Genomic DNA, 18,527 nt, shown 5'->3' with positions numbered 1-18,527 from the left:
AAATTTTTTTTTTAGTATAAGTATATCCCAAATCTTGCAAGGGGGATATATTTATACTAAAATACTGTTTGTTATTTATCTGAAATTCAAATCTAACTGGGCATCCCTTTTTGTTTTGGTTTTTGTGCTGAACTGGCAAGCCCATTCCAAGGCTGTGTGCCTGGGCCAGGGAACCTTTCGGTGTCCCTTTCTGTCTGCCCGATCCTGTGCCGTCCCCACCTGTCTGCTGGAGCACACTGGGGAAAAGGCATTGGTCCCACACATGAACACTTTCCGGCCAGTGACAATCAGGACTCGTACGTAGTTCTGACACTCCTCCTGAAGCAAGAAAGGGAAAGTGATAGAGGAGCAAGCTCTCCAGCTGTGGCACTACGTGTCTTTCATTCACGCTGCTGCACCACAGATATTCAGAAGCAGTCCTCTCTGCCCCAGATCCACCCTGCTCTGAAGTGGAGGTTGCATCTGTACAAGACCCCCTTCCCATCCCACCTCCCTCTCTGCTTTACCATCCGCCCAGATGCTCTAGCTGCATCCTCACCTGCGCCAGGAGCCCCCAGCTCATCCAGGCTGGGCCTCTCATGCAGGTGGCCTCGTGCCTGCACTCTGCACCTTCCCCCATCCCCACAACCACAAGCCTCCTGCCCACTCCAAGCCAGGGCCCTGACCACCATGGCCACGTACCTCCGTCTTCCCCTTGCTTTGGCAGGAGCGGCGCGTGTCCTCGTTGGAGGCCCACTCTGTGGCCTGTGGGAGGAGCACACAGACATCACACGGCTGTGCCACTCGCAGCCAGAGCAGGCGGCAGCGGGGGCTGGAGAAACAGGCAGCTGGGAAAGGGCCAGTCACAGTCTGCAGGGTAAGGTTCCTTTCAAGACATCCACTTGGGCCCAGCAAGGCTGCCAGACCTCCTTATCCAGAGACATGTGCTCCAGCCCAACACCCATCACACCTGCTTGTGTCAGGGAGGCCTGGAGCCATAACCTCTTCCACCTGCATCACGTCCATGAGGCCCCAGAACTCCCCAGCCCTTCCTTCCTCAGGTCAGCAAGAAAGCTCTGAATAGCCAAGAAGGACCTTTAATCCCACTCCAGGCCCTGAGTGGGAGACGGGAAAGGTGCCTCTGGTATGTGCCAGATGTCCCTTGAATGGGTGAATGGGAGGCAGGGAGGCAGGAAAGGCTGGATCTGCAAACCTTAGCCACAGGAGATGGATTTCACTTTCCCACTCCAACCCTGCAAAGTGGGTTGGTTTGGGGTGGTGTTGTTCCCCCCTCCTAACAGATGAAGAAACTCGAGTTCTGTATGTATACCACATGCTGCCTCATGCGGGAGAGCAGAGATTGGAACCCATGTTCCTGGTTCAAAGGTTATGTGTGTTTTTTTCTCCTTATCCCACTGTCTCAAGAACCTAGGACTTCATCTTTCTCACTTGCTACCCCTCCCCCAAGTCATGCTCTATCCTGTGGTCATATTTTGGGGACGGAGCCTCCGCTTGGGGACCCAGAGGCCATTACTTGTTCTCAAGTGCCCGTGGCATTAGGAGAGGGCTGTTTCCACCCCAAAAGCCCCTGTCCCCTTCATCTCTTCTGCCTGTGCTCTCTGAGAGCCCCCTCCCCCACCAGCCACTAAAGGGCAGTTGGGGGAGGAGTGACACCCTTCACGTTCAGGCAATGTCAGCCCTGGCAGGTGGCTCATTACGTACTTCTGGGTCATATGTATAAATAGCAATTGACTACCTGTCCTGGGAGAGCAAACTCTGAAGAAGCAACTCCTCCACCCAAACAGGTAAATGGGCAAATAAAGGAAAAAAAAAAAAAAAAAAAAACACCTGCATTTAATTTCTAATGAAGCTCCTTCTAGGCCTGCAGTCACTGCCTTCCAAGCTCCAGGGCCCAGGGTGTGGGAGAGGAAAAGATGCCAGAGCGGGAGCCGCAGGGCTGCAGTCCAAACATGGCCCCAGGATGTGGCCATCAGGAGGGCTGATTTCTGCAGACCCTGGATTCAGGAGCTGGGTGGCGAGATTGGTCATGCTGCCATCAGGCTGATGACCAGGCTGGGCTCATCCTGCCATGCCAGGCCTAGAGTTCAGGCCTCTGCTCCCAGACTCTGGAGAAGGGCACATGGGCCCTGGCATCTGGCCACAGAGCCATGGGGTTCCTGTGGACAGGAACAATGGAGCCATTGTCATACTCAGCACCTCCATCAGTTCCCAGACTGACCCTGATGTGAGGGGAATGAGGGATATAAACAAGCCAACTCAGGGCCACTAAGGGCAGAAAGGGGCACAAACACTGCAGATGTCCAGGCCTAAAGCTCTGAACAGTCGGCCATTGCAGGGGGACTGTGTGACAAAGAGATCTTGCTGGGGATTTGGGGTCCCTGAGCATGGAAGCATTTTGAAGGCAGCAGTGTTATTTCTAAAGGGGTGGGAATCCCATTGCGAAGGTTCGGGACTCATGGCGGACAGGTGTGTACAATCAGTGGTTAATGAATCTGACTAGGAACTATGAGGTTGTGGGTTCGATCCCTGGCCTCGCTCAGTGGGTTAAGGGTCCGGCGTTGCCATGAGCTGTGGTGTAGGTCGCAGATTCGGCTCGGATCCCGCGTTGCTGTGGCTCTGGCGTAGGCTGGCGGCTACAGCTCCGATTCCACCCCTAGCTGGGAACCTTCATATGCTGCGAGTGAGCCCTAAAAAGACAAAAAAAAAAAAAAGAAAAGAAAAGAAAAAAGAAAAAAAAGGCGTTAAAGTCACATGAAGCTGAGCAACAGGACAAGCACTTGACACACCTCTCCCTTTGAGCCTCACCTCGGCCAGTGAAATACATAGCCTTTTGTTCATTTTACAGGTGAGGAAAATGAACCTCAGAGAGGTTGAGCAACTTGTCCAAGGTCACAAAGCTGGAAAGCAACAAACCAAACATGCAAACCCAGACAACTGATACCAGCGCTAAGCTCTCTGTTACATCCTACAGCCTCTCACAGTGAGATTTCTCAAACCAAAAGTTAGAACATATGGCCTGAAAAGAATATGTATATTTATAATGATAACAGCACAGAACAGGCTTGAGTCATTTTATTTATTTTTATTTTATTTTAAAAATTATTTTTATGAAAGTAATGATGCGCAGAGTTGAAAAAGATAAATAGTATGAAAAAATTATTTTTTAAAAAACCCCAGCAACTGACTCCTCCCACACCCCAGTGAAATTTTCCAAGGACAACTACTTTTGACTCTTTTAGCTATTTTTCTGTACATATTTTTTTTAAATCCAATTTTTCAAAAATATGTATCAATCTCAGACTTCCCTTTCTGCTTCCTGTTGTGGAGGTGAAAGCTTTTTCCATCACCCAACCCCACTCTCCCTCATCCCAAAGCACACATACATTTCCCCTCTCCCTGGTCTCTCAGTATAGTTTTGAAATTATAATTATTTAGTATTTTAATATAATTATTTAATACTTTAAATTAAAATCAACACTGGTATTTACATTTTTGTGAATATGTGAAAATTGTTCACAGCTACCCACTCGTACCTTAGATTTCACTGAATGTGTGACACAACTGATTATAATGTGAACCATTAAGGAAGAAAATAGGGGGAATTCCTGTTGTGGGGCAGTAGAAATGAATCCAACTAGTATCCATGATAATGCGGGTTTGATCCCTGGCCTCGCTCAGTGGGTTAAGGATCTGGCGTTGCTGTCGCTGTGGTGCAGGCTAGTGCTGCAGCTCCGATTTGACCCCTAGCCCTGGGAACGTCCATATCCCATGGGTGCAGCCCTAAGAAGAAAAAACAAAAAATGCTGCTAAGTTCCTTTTTTACTTAAATTTTTAATGTGGTCTTATTGAAAGTACTCTTACTTAGATATGTATTTTAATCATATATTAATCTTACATATATAAAAAAGAAAAATGTAAGCAAAATTATTCTTAAACCTTTAAATTCAGAGTTCATCTCTTCTGAATAATTTTTTTATTCAGTCCTCAGCATTCACTTTATTCTTTGTTTGTTTGTTTGTTTGTTTTGCTTGTTTTAGACCATTGTTTTTTGAACCACTCAGGATGTTAATGGTGCAGCAATTCTTCAATTATTCCAGAATTTCTTCCAAGTAATTGACCCCATCCTACAGGTTGGTTGCTGGGATTTTTGTGATCTTACCAGAAGGTGTCCATAGAAGGCTTTATAACCAGGACTCATATTCCCTCCTTCCATGATCCAAAAATGGTTTGTGGGCTGAAATGTCAATGGATTGCTATTGTCTGGTCAGAACACTAGGAATGATGATCAAGTTCATGCCTTCACAGGTGGTACAACTCCATCAGGACTTGTGGTCTGGCCAACAGTGACTGTAAGAAGCCTTCAACAGAAAGATGTGGGCTGATTTCAGACTCAGTAAAATGTGAAAACATATGCATCTGAGAATCAATGATGAGGTTTTTTTCTGGACTGAATTTTTGTCTTGATTTCCTTCATTGGCTTGTTTTGTAATATACGTATCACTGATGTTTCTCAAATGCCCAGTGGTCCCTCTCAACATCATTTGCCAACTGTACACAAAAATGGTTCAGCTAACCTATTAGTGCTCATCCTTCTTCTCCTGTCCCAACCTGCTGCTTCCTGCCCCAGTATCAACTGGTTTCAGGGGGACCTCCCGTTTGGCTGTTAACCTGGGACTTACCTCCTTTCCTTCCCTGTTCACTGAATCCCACGATTAGTTTCCTTCTTTCTTGAATTACTTGCTTATTTTGGTAGAACACATCTCCAGTATCTTCCTATGAAAAGGAACACTGTAGATCAATTTTTTAAAATTCTTGCCTGTCCGATTCAAGTTATCTTCATAACTTGACTGACTGATTTGATATAGAAGTCTAAGTTGAAAATAACTTTCACTCAGAATTTTAAAGGTATTTATTCATCCCTCCATTGTCTTCTAGGTTCCAGTGTTGCTATTGAGAAGTCTGATGTATTCCGTACTCCCCATCTTTTGTAGCGGCCATTTTCTTTTTCTTTTTTTCTTTAGGAAAAAAAAAGTTAGAAGCTTTTAGGATCATCTCTTTGATAAGTGTCCTGAAATTCACACTGATGTGCCTTATGCAGGTCTCTTTTGAAGAATCAGTCAGCCCTTTCAATGTGAAGACTCATCTTCCGTTTGGCAAATTTTCTCATGTTATTTCATCCTTAATTTCTTCCTCATCTTTTCCTCTGTTCTCTTTTTTGGAACTCATAAATCCAATCCACTGTTGGCCCTTGTGCATTGATCCTCTAGTTTTCTGTTATTTCTCTCCTGTTTTTCAATTCTTGTTTTTTATTGTTGTTCTAACCCCATGGTTTCTAGTCTGAGAGGTTTTTCTTCAATTTATCTTCTAAGCCTTCAATTCAATTTTTATTTCCCCAATCATATTTTTAATTTCTACACCTTTTTTTTTTTTTTGGTCTTTTTAGGGCCATACCCACGTCATATGGAAGTTCCCAGGCTAGGGGTAGAATCAAAGCTGCAGCTACTGGCCTATGCCACAGCCACAGAAACTTGGGATCTGAGCTGAGTCTGTGACCTATGGCTTGTGGCAATGCTGGATCCTTAACCCACTGAGTGAGATCAGGGATTGAATCCATGTCCTCATGGTTACTAGCCAGGTTTGTTACCACTGAGCCACAATGGGAACTCTAATTTCTACTTTTTTTTTTTTTTCCGTCTTTTTGTCTTTTCTAGGGCTGTACCCATGGCATATGGAGGTTCCCAGGCTAGGGGTCGAATTGGAGCTGTAGCCACTGCCCTACACCAGAGCCACAGCAATGCAGGATCCAAGCCACATCTGTGACCTACACCACAGCTCATGGCAATGCCGGATCCCTAACCCACTGAGCGAGGCCAGAGATCGAACCCACAACCCCATGGTTTCTAGTCAGATTTGTTAACCACTGAGCCACGACAGGAACTCCTAATTTCTAGATTTTTAATTTAGTGTTTTATAAACAAAATATGTATTTATATCTCAAAGTTTCTAATTAGTTTTTTCTAATTAATATAAAAAGTGTTTTCTTGTACTTCTTGCATTGTCCCTCTTTCTTTCCCCCTTCTTTCCTCCCTCCCTCTCTCTCTCTCTTTCTTTCTTTCTTTCTTTCTGCCATAGCATGTAACTGCTTTATAAGGGATCTCAGTTCCCAGACCAGGACCGAACCTCAGCTACAGCAGTGAAAGCACTGAGTCCTAATTACTAGGCCACCTGGGAATACCCTGTCCCTGTTTCTTATAGCTTCCTTCACACTGTTTGCTTGTTGTTTTGATCTTTCACTTTAGAGCCTTTCCTCAAAAGTTTTGTGACTTCTGGCTATTTTTCTATATTAAAAAATAAATCACTAACCATTTCCCACTGAAAGGAATTAAAGTTTCTTAGAGAAACATCTAACTGCAGGTCTGGGGCATGAAATGAATAAGATGGGCCTAGAATATCTCCTCACACCAAATGGTAAGAATGAAATCAAAGACCACTAGGATCATAGGGTCACAGGGCCCAGGAGCTAACTTGAAGAGGCCCCCTACTGGTGAAAGATGGGATAGTCATGAGAAATAACTACAATGGGTTGGCACATCATCAACAATGTTTAAAGCCATGATTCTGCAATAATAGTAAAAGGATAAAATTCACTGATCATCATTGACAGATGCTACCAAGCCAGATCATTATTTGAAAACTTGAGAATAAATACAGAGTATCAAAGATTTGTCCTGCCTTTTCTATATGACTATATCATTGAGTGATCAAATAGTAGATGAGAAGTTTCTCCTGGTAGAAATAGTCCAGCTAGTACATTGTAACACCTAAAGAATTAACAGATTTTGGAGTTCCTGCTGTGGTGCAGTGGGTTAAGAATCCAAATGCAGCAGCCTGAGTCACTGTGGAGGTGTGTGTTTGATCCCTGGCCCAGCAAAGTAGGTTAAAGGATCGGGTGTCACAGCAGCTGCAGTGTAGGTTGCAGCTGCAGCTCAGATCCCTGGCCCTGGAACTTCCATATGCTTTGGGTGTGGCCATAAAAAAAAAGAGAGAGAAAGAATTAACAGATTTGGGAAACAATCATCAATAGCTGCTAACATTAAAAAAGAGAGAGAAAAATCAGATACCATGTACCTCCAAAAAAAAGTGTACAGTGGAATTCCCATCATGGCTCAGTGGTTAACATACACATAGTATCCATGAGGATGAGGGTTCAATCCCTGGCCTTGCTCAGTGGGTTAAGGATCCAGCATTGCCCTGAGCTGTGGTGTAGTTCACAAATGCAGCTCAGAATCCGGAGTTGCTGTGGCTGTGGTGCAGGCCTGCAGCTGCAGCCCCAATTTGACCCCTAGCCTGGGAACCTCCATATGCTTTGGGTTTGGCCCTAAAAAGACACACACGCACACACAAAATGCAAAGTCATAATAGTTGAATAGAAAGTTCTCTGTTCTTAAAAAAAAAAAAAAAGTATACAGTAACACCTATGAAGTAATCTTGCCAGAATCTAAATTGAATAAAGGTTTTAGATCTAACACTCAATTTACAGATGATGCAGGGAATCAAGGAACATGTTAAATTATACCACTTGGATTGCAATCAGCAAAATCTGGATTGTGGGAAACTCTATTGGAGAAATGACCAGGTTTCTTCAACAAATAAACTGCACAAAAAAGAGGGAAAAAAAAAAAAAGGAAATAGTGTTCTAGCCCTATAGCCCATCAGTGCAATTTCCCCTTTCCTGAAGTCCACATTTGGAGCCTCACCAGTTGGGTCTTTAAAGCAAAGGGCTTCATCTCCCTTTGTTGGAGGAGGGGTAAACTGGAGGAAGGGATCGCTGTGTGGGATGGGACAGGAGATCCGGGTTCCAACCTCGCAATTTTTGTAATTATAACCATTTCCCCCTTTTAGGCTTATACCTCGCCTCACATTCCACAATACCCAACAGCCCAATTTCTGAGGCCTTCTGGGGAGTCATCTTGCTTCTCTGCCATATCTTCTCTGTAAACTGTTCTGCTCTGTTAAATCAGTTATGATTTGCTCCATCCACTTTCTATCTCCCCAGAATGCATTTAATCTCTTCTCTACTGACATCTCTTTTGCTCTGTCATTGCAGATCTTTACCTTTTGAAATGTCTCACTGTTCTTTGAGTGAAATTTTTGAAGGAGTGGAGGTAAGGCATGTATGATCAATCTGCCACGCAGAATGCTTTCAACTAGGACTGGCCCAGAAATTCCAGCATGGCAATCTCTAGTGACAGAGACACTGCACGGTTTTCTGCTCTAGGAGAAAGCAGTCAAGACAGCCAGGGACAGGATAATCTCCTTAGAGACTCAGCGACACCCCTGGACACCAGAGACCATGGCTGAACATTAAAACATCTTCTGAGCATTAAGTCTACCACTCAAGCCGAGTTTAGACTTCAAACAACTCTGGAGCTGCCAGCCTAGTTTGGACAATGCAGTGCTAACTAGAAAAGAACTCAGAATCAGCCTCACCATCTGCCCAGGCACAAACAAAGCCCCATATGCGTCCTGATGCATATGTGCAGAACACTGCCCAATTCTGCACTTGCAGGACATGTGGCAATCCAAGACCATAAATCTATTGCAATTAGGCCTCCAGCCATGTCATTCCCCCAGAACCGCTCTGGCAAGTCGCTCATGAGCTCCTGATTGACAAATCCAAGTAAGCTTATCATTCAGCAGTCCCCTGACACTGTGGACCACTTGCCATCTTTTCTTTCCCACACCAGTTTATTGAGTTACACTGATAAATAACAATCACTGGTGAGCTGAGCTGATTTGATTTCCCCTGTGTGCGCACACAGACACACAGACACACACACACACACACACACACACACACACACGGACCACCCACACACACATACACTCTGCCCCCTCTGCTGCTAACTGCATCTCTCTCCTCCCTTGTTGCTCGGAGAACTGGGAAGGAGGCTGGGTTTTTCTATTTTCCTTAAGGAATAGTAGTTTATACAAATTGTTTAATAGGGGTTGGATACTTAGGCGTTCTTTTAATGGACACAGGGTTGCATAAACTGTTTGCATTTAGATTCTTCTTTAAGGGATGTTAATTATTTAAACTGCCAATAAAGCACTGAGGTTTCAGTTTGGTTAAATCAGACCCTGGGGCGATGTGGGAGGATCGGTTGGCTGTAATGAAGAGTTACAGCCCTGTGCGAACCCCAGGCAGTAGGAGAGTAAAGGAAGCCGGGCTGGGGCGGGGGCTTGATCTTCCTATCAGCAAAGTGGCGCAGCTCATTTTTAGCACTTAGTTGCTGTGAGCCACTTGGGATCGCAGATGCCGTGGACTGAAAGCTTATAAACAGGGCCCAAAGCCCTAGACAGGGCAATGGAGGAGCGCTCAGTGTCGTCCGGCTTTCATGGTCAAAAGTCAGGGCCTTCTCATCAGAGGACCAACCAGGAGATCAGAGGCCAAGGTCTGCCTCCAGGATGGTCGAGGGAATGCTGGATGGCCCACTCCAACTCCTCTCTTGTTCTCTCCTCTTTGTAGCCAGGTGGTACCCACTACGGTGGGGAGGTGGGGATGTGAACACGAAAAGTACTTATTTATCTCCTTAGTTCCATTACAAAGAATCCAATCTGAACTAGAGTCAGGGTCCTAAGAGACAAGGTGGTGAGACCAATTCCTGGTGCACTTGTGGGTAGTCTGCAGGGCCCTTCAGAAAAGCCCCCGAGACCTGGCCCCTGCCCCAAGCATGAGAGACAGAGCTGGGAGAAAGAAGGTTTTGGTTTCCCCTGGCTGAAACCAAAACCACACAGAACTGAAATAAACAAGCGCAGGGCCTCATCATCAAGCCAGAGAGTCCTAATGTGTGGTAAGGTATAAGACCCGGGACCTGCGGGTCAGCTGTCAAGGATACCTGGGGAAGTCAAACCCAAGGGCAGTTGGGCAGCATCTATAGGAAAGGTCTTCTTAACCTCCTAGAGCAGTGGTTCTTAAATCTAGTTGCACATGAGAATCACCTGGGAGCTTTTAAAAATTCCAGTGCCCAGCTGTACCCTAGAATAAATCTCTGGGACCTGGAGACCAGCGCTTTTTTTTTGGGCTGCCCCATGGCATATGGAGTTTCTGGGCCAGGGATCAGATCCAAGTAGCAGTTGCAGCCTATGCCACAATTGTGGCAACACTGGATCCTGAACCCACTGTGCTGGAACACAGCGGGAACTCCAGCACCAGTGCTTTTTAAGGCTCTTCTGGTGATGCTAGTGGGCAACCAAGGGAAAACCAGTGTCTAGGGGTCAGGCTAGCTCCAGTTCCATCCTGATTTATGCTACTCAACTCTGCAAGGCAGAAACCTAGATGGCACTACTGCGGTTTGAGCCTTCACTAAGCCCTCCAGGGCTGCCAGCTTCCCCAGCTCCATGAGTCACCTTCATACAGAAGACAATGTGCCTGGTGCTCCTTGGAGCTGTGTGGTGTTGTGACCCTGTATGATTCTGCCACCTGAGGATTTTTTCTTCTGTCTTCTCTCCATCCCCACTTCGCTGCCTTCATTCGATTCTCCCCATCAATCACCTGGATTACTGCAGTTTCTTCTAAGCAGCAGCAGCACCTCTGCTAATCCAGTCTCTGCACTGGGCTGGGTGATCTAACATCTCAGCTGTTCATGCCACTGCTCTGCCTAAACCTCTTTGCCTTCAAACTAAAATATGGACCCCTCTGCTCAGCAATGAAGATCCTCTGTGATGTAGCCTCACACTCTTCCTGGGCCTCATCTCCCAACTTTATCCCACTCTCACCCGGTGATCCTGCCACACCGGCCCCCTCAGTGCTCCGTGCTATTTCACACCTCTGGGTTTCCTCCTTAGCTGCCTTTCAAACCCCATCCTTCAAGATCCAGCCCAAGGGAAACTCTCTGGGAAGGCTTTACTGACTCTGCTGAGCTTGGAGGTTCCTTGTGCCTCTGGGCCACCAGTGCACCCCTTCCAACAGGCTTCCTATATTATTTGAATATTCCTATATTATGTCCTTCACCATCATTATTTGCGTGCCCGTGTCTCTCTTTTTCCCCTCTAGCCACTTTACTGCTCCCAGAAGACCTTCATTTACAAAGCATGGGGACCTAATAGAAAGCCAACCGCCTGAGCTCCCAGCAGGACTCCTGCATTGACATCCTCCCACCCACTTTAGACCATCTCTGCACTCGTTTGCCCCAGGACCTGACCTCCTCCTGGGTTTGGCATCTTGGCTTCATTTTCCACAGATGCCAACTGCTAAGTAGGCACTGGCTGGGCTTCAGGTGACCAATCAAGATGGCAGGCCATGGGATGCTGCCTTTGGGAATTTACTCCACCTTGCTCCAGCCCAGGCCCCAGGAACATGCTGCGTGGTTCCCACCTAGGAAAGGGAATCACTTAAGATCTCACATGCTTGCTCCTTGAGGCAAGGGACTGAGCCTGGTTCACCTTGGGATCTCAAATGCTTAGTACCAGGCCTGGGAAACCGGACCTAGTCTTTAGTAGGTGTTCAATAAATGTTTATTGGGTGGGTGGTTGAATGGATGAACATGCAGGTTGGCTGGTAAGGAACAGGATGATCGATGGACAGATAAATGGAAGAATGGCATTTCTTTTTAATTTCCCCTAGTTCTTCCTGGCCCCTCCCTTCTGATGGTCACACATTTTCTGCTCCCTTATACCTCTTCTGTGGCAACCAGCTGCAATGGCCCCTGGGGGTCTAGACCCAGGTGCAGCAAGAAGAAACTAGACTAGAATGTCACACTAGCTCACCAAGGAAATCTCTCCTTCCCTGCCAGGGTTCATTAATGAAGCTTTATACGGAACAGCCCAGCAACAGACTCACTCCTTGTACGTTCTCTGATCATGTTTTTTGTTTCCCTCATCATCTTTTCCTGGCTGTGCTGTGGGCCCCAGAGGTCAGCGACTCTGCTTGTCTCATAACCCCTCTGTCCCCAGCTCACTTCTGATACACAGCACAAGCTCAGTGAACGCTCGGTCACGGGAGACCAGCAAGTCTCCCCCAGATGCAAGAGCTGAAGTTATTCCCACATTGATGAAGAGATGGCCTTCCTTTCTCGAGAACGTTCAGCCTCGGCAGAGATGATTTGGCATCTGTTTCTCAATCTGGGATAAATGTTCTGGATCAAGGAGTCCCATTAAAATGCCTCCCAAAGCACTTAGGGAATTATGCTTGGGGAGTCCTTCTTGGCAGCAAATGATAAATCAATCACAGCTCAGTGAAAACGCTGAGTTAGAATGGGATCACTCAGGCCAGGCTAAGAAAGGAACCAAGGACACCCTTTCCAGAGACCTTCTTGTGGATTTAGGCTCTGGACTTAACAACGACCAGCTATTCTAGTTTGCCTCATACTACACTGGTTGTAGCGCTGAAAGTCCTGCATCCTTGGTCCAGCAAAAAGGAGCACCTGGCTCTTTTCCTCCTGTCCTCAGCAGCTCCCCTGCACGATGCAGGAGCCCCATGCCTGTCTCAGGGTTTCCAGGGCCGCGCCCCTACTTCCCAAGAGTTTCCCCGCAGTTCCCTGGACAGCCAGTGCCCGAGTCCCTGTGAAAAGAGCGCAGGGCTCCTGTTTTCAACCCTGGGGGCTTAATTTTAAATCTTGCTTCTTGTGCTGCCCTAGCTCCAGGCCCCCAGGACAAAGGCAATTACAGGGAAGAGAAGCAAATGTACCTGAAGGAGGGAGACGTTGGCAAGGCTGAGTCTGAAGAGGTAGTTCCTGTGAAAACAGAGACAGAGATCGTAAGCCAAGCTGGTTCTGTAGGCAGGTCCCCAGGAAGCAGCTTCTGGGCTCCTGCCTCTCGGGGTGCCAGGGCTGGGTGCCCACCACAGACGGCCAGGGATGAGCCAACCCAGGGAGAGCTTTACCTCCCTGACCTCATTTAATCTGCCCAGCCACCCTGGGAGTAGAGAGAGAAAACCCCATTTTACAAATGAGGAACCAGGTTGGGTAAATGCCCACGTCAGAGAGACAGTGAGTGGAGGAGGTGGGACTGGAATACAGACTCATTGCCTCCCCAAGCCCACATTGCCTCTGTTCCCTGCCCTCCCAGCAAGCCCGAGGCAGAACCCCTGCCCCTTTCCTAACCCTGGAGATGATTTCTGTTCAATTTTTTTTTTTTCTGTTTTTTTTTTTCTTTGGGGCCACACCTGCTGCCTATGGAGGTTCCCAGGCTAGAGATCCAATCGGAGTTGTAGCCTCTGGCCTACACCACAGCCACAGCAACATGGGATCCGAGCCATGTCTGCAACCTACACCACAGCTCACAGCCATGCGGGATCCTCAATCCACTGAGCAAGGCCAGGGATGGAACCCACGTCCTCATGGATGCTAGTTGGGTTCATTAACCACTGAGCCACGACAGAAACTCCCAGTTTCTATTCAGCATAAAGTCTCGTGGAGCTCTTTCAGGGACCCAGAGAGGTCATCTCTTGCCTAACCCCCTGATCCACTTCCCCTCCTCAAACAGGCCAGCATCTGTCCTGGCTGCCTGCCCTGGCCCTGGACTCCCATCGGCTTTCTCATCTCCCGCAGTCCCTCCTGTAGTCAGTGACTCTGGATCGGACCTTTCCAAGGCCACCTGCCCGGACCAGCCTCTCTCCTCTTGCCTGAACTGCTCCTCTGCCACCTCCTGGTTCCTCTCCCCACATCACCGCCTGCACAGGGCTGCCAGACTCAACTTCCTCACACGCCGCTTTCTTCCTATCAGCCTGCTGCTCAAAAGCGTTAAATAAGGAAACACGTCCACACCAAAATCTGCACACGGCTGTTTACCACAGCTTCACTCAGAATCGCTAACACTTGGAAGTGACCAAAATGTCCTTCAGCAGCTGAGTAGATAAATAAACTGTGTAGCATCCAGACGCTGGGATATTATTCGCTGTAAAAAAGAAAGGAGCTACCAAGCCATGAAAAGACGGGGAGGAAGCTTCAATACTTACTAAGTGAAAAAAGCCAATCTGAAAAGGCTACGTATTGTATGATTTTGTGATATAATTTTCTGGAAAAGGCAAAACTATAGAGACATTAAAAAGATCAATATAGACCTTTATATAGATCAATATATAGAATGTATAAACAATGAGGTCCTACGGTAATCGCACAGGGAACTATGTTCAATATCTCATGATAAACCATAATGGAAAAGAATGTTAAAAAAAGAATGCATATATAGGTTCGACTGAATCTCTTTGCTGTACAGCCGAAAGTAACACATTATATATCAACTATACTTCAATTTAAAAATAACATCACTGAATTATTTCTCTTTTAAAAAAAAAAAAAAGGATCAGGAGTTTCCTTCATGGCTCAGCAGTAACAAACCCGATGAGGATCCATGAGGAGGTGGGCTTGATTCCTGGCCTCGCTCAGTGGGTTAAGGATCTGGTGTTGCTGTGGCTGTGGCCTCGGCAGCTACAGCTCTGATTTGTCCTCTAGCCCAGCAACTTCCAAATGCCTTGGGTGTGGCCCTAAGAAGCAAAAAAAAAAAAAAAAAAAAAAATTGTCTTACATAAAAATAAAACACCCTGAGTCATAATAAAGAAGATTCCACTACTACAGCTACCCCCACTCACTGAGTGCTCATGGTGTCAGGCGCTGCTAAGGTGCTTTGCCTGGACCCTGAAGCCACAAGACACTGTGCATGGACAGTGAAAGTGATGACAGGTTCACAGAGCAGACCCTGTGGTCGAGACAGGAAGAATGGCAGCTCAGCCCCCTAGCTGGGGGCCTTCTGAGGGCCTCAGTGTCTGCATCTATAAAATGGAGAATCTAGCGCCTGTCTTTCTTATTTCCTAGGGCTGTGGAGACAGGGAAACAGTGGGATGCATGTTAAAAGGCTTTAGGAATGTCCAGCACATGTAAAGTTTTTGTTTTCCAAAAGCATTTTCTTTCCGTCTTACATCTTCTTTTGGCCATTCTGCTTTTGGTTCCCGAAGTTTTGAGGAATAATTGCTTTAGAAAGTTCTGGCTGAGGAATGAGGGGAAAGGTTGCAGCATGGGCCAGAAGGGGAGGGAGGGGCCCTTCGAACGAATCCAGGAGCGTGAAGGAGACACCTCTGGCTCCAGGCCCAGGACCCACCCACTCAGCTGCTTTGCTGTCCTGGTGGGCCTCACCAGGCGACCTTGGCTTCAGGCCTCTGCAGTCCCTCTGAGGACCCCTCCGAAGGCCCCTCTTCTTCCCCCCACCCCCCTCCTTAGGAGAGTTTCTCCCAGCGCCCCCCTGGCTTGGGGACAGAAGGGCTCTGGCTTATGGTTCTGCTCCAGCGGCCTGCTCAGGTAACACAGGCATCTGCTCACAGCTTTCAAACATTAGGGGAAACATCGCCTCACTTTATTCATTTTTATCCCATCAAAAATTATTCATCACAACCTCGTAGTCTGCTCTTTTGGGAGATGAGAACAGAGAGAAAGCTCTGTAGCCTGGCCCGCCCTAAATCCCTTACGGAATGGGGCAGAGTAGAAATGGATAAAAACTTCCCCCAGCTTGAATTCCAGAGGCCCAGGGGGGTCACCGAGAAGGAGAAAACTTCCCTCAGGCAGAGAGAAGGAGGAAGAGGGAGAAGGAAGAAGCCGAGGACCCACGCCATTTGCAGTAAGGGGTCCAAGGGAACCAGTCCTGGCCTGATGTCCCCTGCTCTCTGCAGGCATAGCCAGGCTCAAGCTGAGCAAAGGGGCGCCTCCCCCTGTGTGGGGGAGGGGTGGACCAGCAGAGCAGGGTGAGCACAGGCAGGGGACCAGGGGACGTAGCCCTCTGGGGTTTCAGTTTCCTGCTCTGTACAATGGGGACAATCACAGAACCTACTGCCTGGAGTTACTGTGACGATTACATAATTAATTATAAGCTTGATTTACTGCACGTTTCAGACGTTTTACTAAGTATTTGGTACATAAAATAGTGCCTGGCTCATGGCAGATGCAGAATGAATGGCAGCTTTTGAGATGCTTCCTCGAGGTTCAGAGCAAAGGTATCAATTTTATGTATGGATGTTATGTCTGTCTGTCTAGTTGATTTACAATATCATAGTAGTTTCAGGTATACAACATAGTGATTCAGGATTTTTATAGATTACACTACATTTTAAGTTATTATAAAACATTGGCTGTATTTCCCTGTGCTGTATCCTTATAGCTTATTTATTCTATACCTAGTTCTTTCTCTTAATTCCCTACCCATCTCGTCCCTGTTTTCCCTCCCCCCACTGGTAACCAATAGTTTGTTCTCTATATCTCTGAGTCTGTTTCTGTTTTGTTATATTCATTTATTTGTTTTCTTTTAAATTTATTTTTATCATTTTTGCTTTTTACAGCCACACCTGCAGCTTATAGAAGTTCCTGGGCTAGAGGTTTAATGGGAGCTGCAGCTGCAGGCCACAGCCACCACCATAGCAATACTAGATCTGAGCTGCATCTGCAATCTATGCCTCACCTTGCGGCAATGCCAGATCCTTAACCCACTGGGCAAGGCAAGGGATTGAACCTGCATCCTCATGGACGGTATGTTGGGTTCTTAACCTGCTGAGCCACAATGGGAACTCCTGATTTATTTTTTCAATTCCACATATAAATAACTTAAAGTATTTGTCTTTCTCTGCCTGACTTAACTCAAAGGCATCAGGATTCTAAAAACTACATGTCAAACTGGTGGACTCCAAACCAGCTAGAAGGACGGCATGGATGTCAGCTTCCTGACTGCACTGTTGTACTGTGGTTATGCAAGATGCTACCACTGGGGGGAACTGGGTGAAGGGTATAAGGCTGGGATCTCTCTGTACTATTTCCTACAACTACATGTACATCTATGAGTATCTCAAAATAAGAAGTAAAACAATGATTCTCTTTGCTGGGAAAATGAGGTCCATATTATTGTACACTTGTGTATGTACAGATCACATCTGAGAGGACACACAACCTCACCACAGGGCATGCCTCCAAAGAGGTCCCGCATGGCATATGGGAGGATGACTCTGCTTTTCACTTTTTACCTTCTGAATATTATACTACAACACGTATCGCTGATGCAAAATAAGTTAATTTCAGAATTTTTTAAAAAATGCATTCAGGAGTTCCCACTGTGGCACAGTGGCTTAGGAATCTGACTGCAGCAGCTCAGTCACTTTGGAGGTGTATGTCAACCCCGGCCTGGAGCAGTGGGTTAAAGGATCTGGCATTGCTGCAGCTACGCCGTAAGTCACTGTTGCGGCTCAGATACAGTCCCTGGCCCAGGAACTTCCTTATGCCAAGAGTGCATCCATAAAGAAAGAAAGAAAAAAAAAAAAAAAGCACTCAACCCCAGCTTCTTAATCACCCTGTCATGTTGACAGCACAGAGACTGTATGTAACTCAGACTTTACAGATGAGGAAACTGAGGCTCAAAGGTCAAGACAGACCTGGACCAGAACACAGTTCTTCTGGTGCCTCGCTTTGTCCTTGCCTCGCCTCCTTTCCACGTGGCAAATGAAGGGGAGGAGCCACTCGGGAAAGCCCAGAAGTCAAGGATGGTCAGCTATCTCGTGCAATCCGAAGGTGCCCAAACCAGTGGCCCTATTCCCTGACCCAAGACCTGCTGAAAAACATCAGTGCAATTGCAGGTGGTAACACAGTTTGGCAGAAAAAAAACCCTAGCCCTGGGGTTAGGGGACCCAGGTTCTAGTCCCCAGACTCTGCTACATGATCGTAGGAAGGTCACTTTCCCCCTCCAGCTTTCTGCTTCCTCATGTTTAAATGGAGGGCAGATGATTAGACCAGCAATTCTCAAAGTTCAGTGTGCATTGGGCTCACCTGGAGGGCTCGCTAAAATGTGGGTTGCCAGGGCCCACCTCCAGAGTTTCTGATTCATCAGGTCTGGGGTGGAGCCCAAGAACTTGCACTTCTAGCAAGTTCCCCAGTGCTGCTGGTATTCCTGGTCCAGGAACTACTCTTTGAGACCCACTGAGACAGACCCTCTGTAAGCTCCCTTCCCTACCAGAGCTGATGGTCTATAATTTTGTGAGGATTCTCTCCTCCTGCACCACCCCACTAAGTCTCCACAACTCCTCCCTAGCGCATATTATCCTTTGAACACTGGACAGTGGGGCTAACTGAGATCAGGCTCGGGGGAAGTGAGGTCCTTCGTTAAAGAAGCATGTGGCCTGTGTCCCTTGTCCCAGGTGCAGGCAGCCAGCTGGCCAGCAGGGGGCCTCTGGGCACCTTCTCTGCACGGAGCTCCCAGGGAGGCCACCAGCTAGGCAGGTCTTGGCAGCATGGCAAGGGACAGGGGCTAGGAGGTTGCTGACAGGCATTCTGTCCCTCAATAACAGCCAGACACTGAGAAATGCGGCTTGCTGAAATCTGGAAGTCACTTCCCTGCCACCCACTGTCCCCTACCAAGGCTTCCTTTTGAGGAAGACAGACATAGACACAGAAGTCAAGGATGGTCAGCTACCTGGCAGGGTGGAACAGGGGCCTAGGATGAGGGTCTGCCCACAGTGTGTCATCCCAAAGAATAGTCCCTTCACCCAGTTCACTTGGAAT

General features: G+C 47.1%; 1 protein-coding gene across 7 annotated transcripts in view; it reads right to left on the bottom strand.

Annotated features, from left to right (window-relative positions):
* Positions 1 to 18,527, bottom strand: part of SEMA5B (semaphorin 5B) — a 142,981-nt gene that overhangs the window by 20,657 nt on the left and 103,797 nt on the right. For all 7 annotated transcript variants that reach the window (XM_021070255.1, XM_021070252.1, XM_021070256.1 and 4 more), the window contains 3 exons: positions 12,689 to 12,734; positions 682 to 744; positions 220 to 318 (listed from right to left, as the gene is read on the bottom strand). In XM_021070255.1, coding sequence (XP_020925914.1) covers positions 220 to 318; positions 682 to 744; positions 12,689 to 12,734 — 208 coding nt within the window. The remainder of the gene's footprint in view (positions 1 to 219; positions 319 to 681; positions 745 to 12,688; positions 12,735 to 18,527) is intronic.

The sequence above is a fragment of the Sus scrofa genome, chromosome 13 (assembly GCF_000003025.6).
Source record: "Sus scrofa isolate TJ Tabasco breed Duroc chromosome 13, Sscrofa11.1, whole genome shotgun sequence".
Taxonomy (NCBI): Eukaryota; Metazoa; Chordata; class Mammalia; order Artiodactyla; family Suidae; genus Sus; species Sus scrofa.
This window is presented reverse-complemented; position numbering and strand designations above follow the sequence as displayed.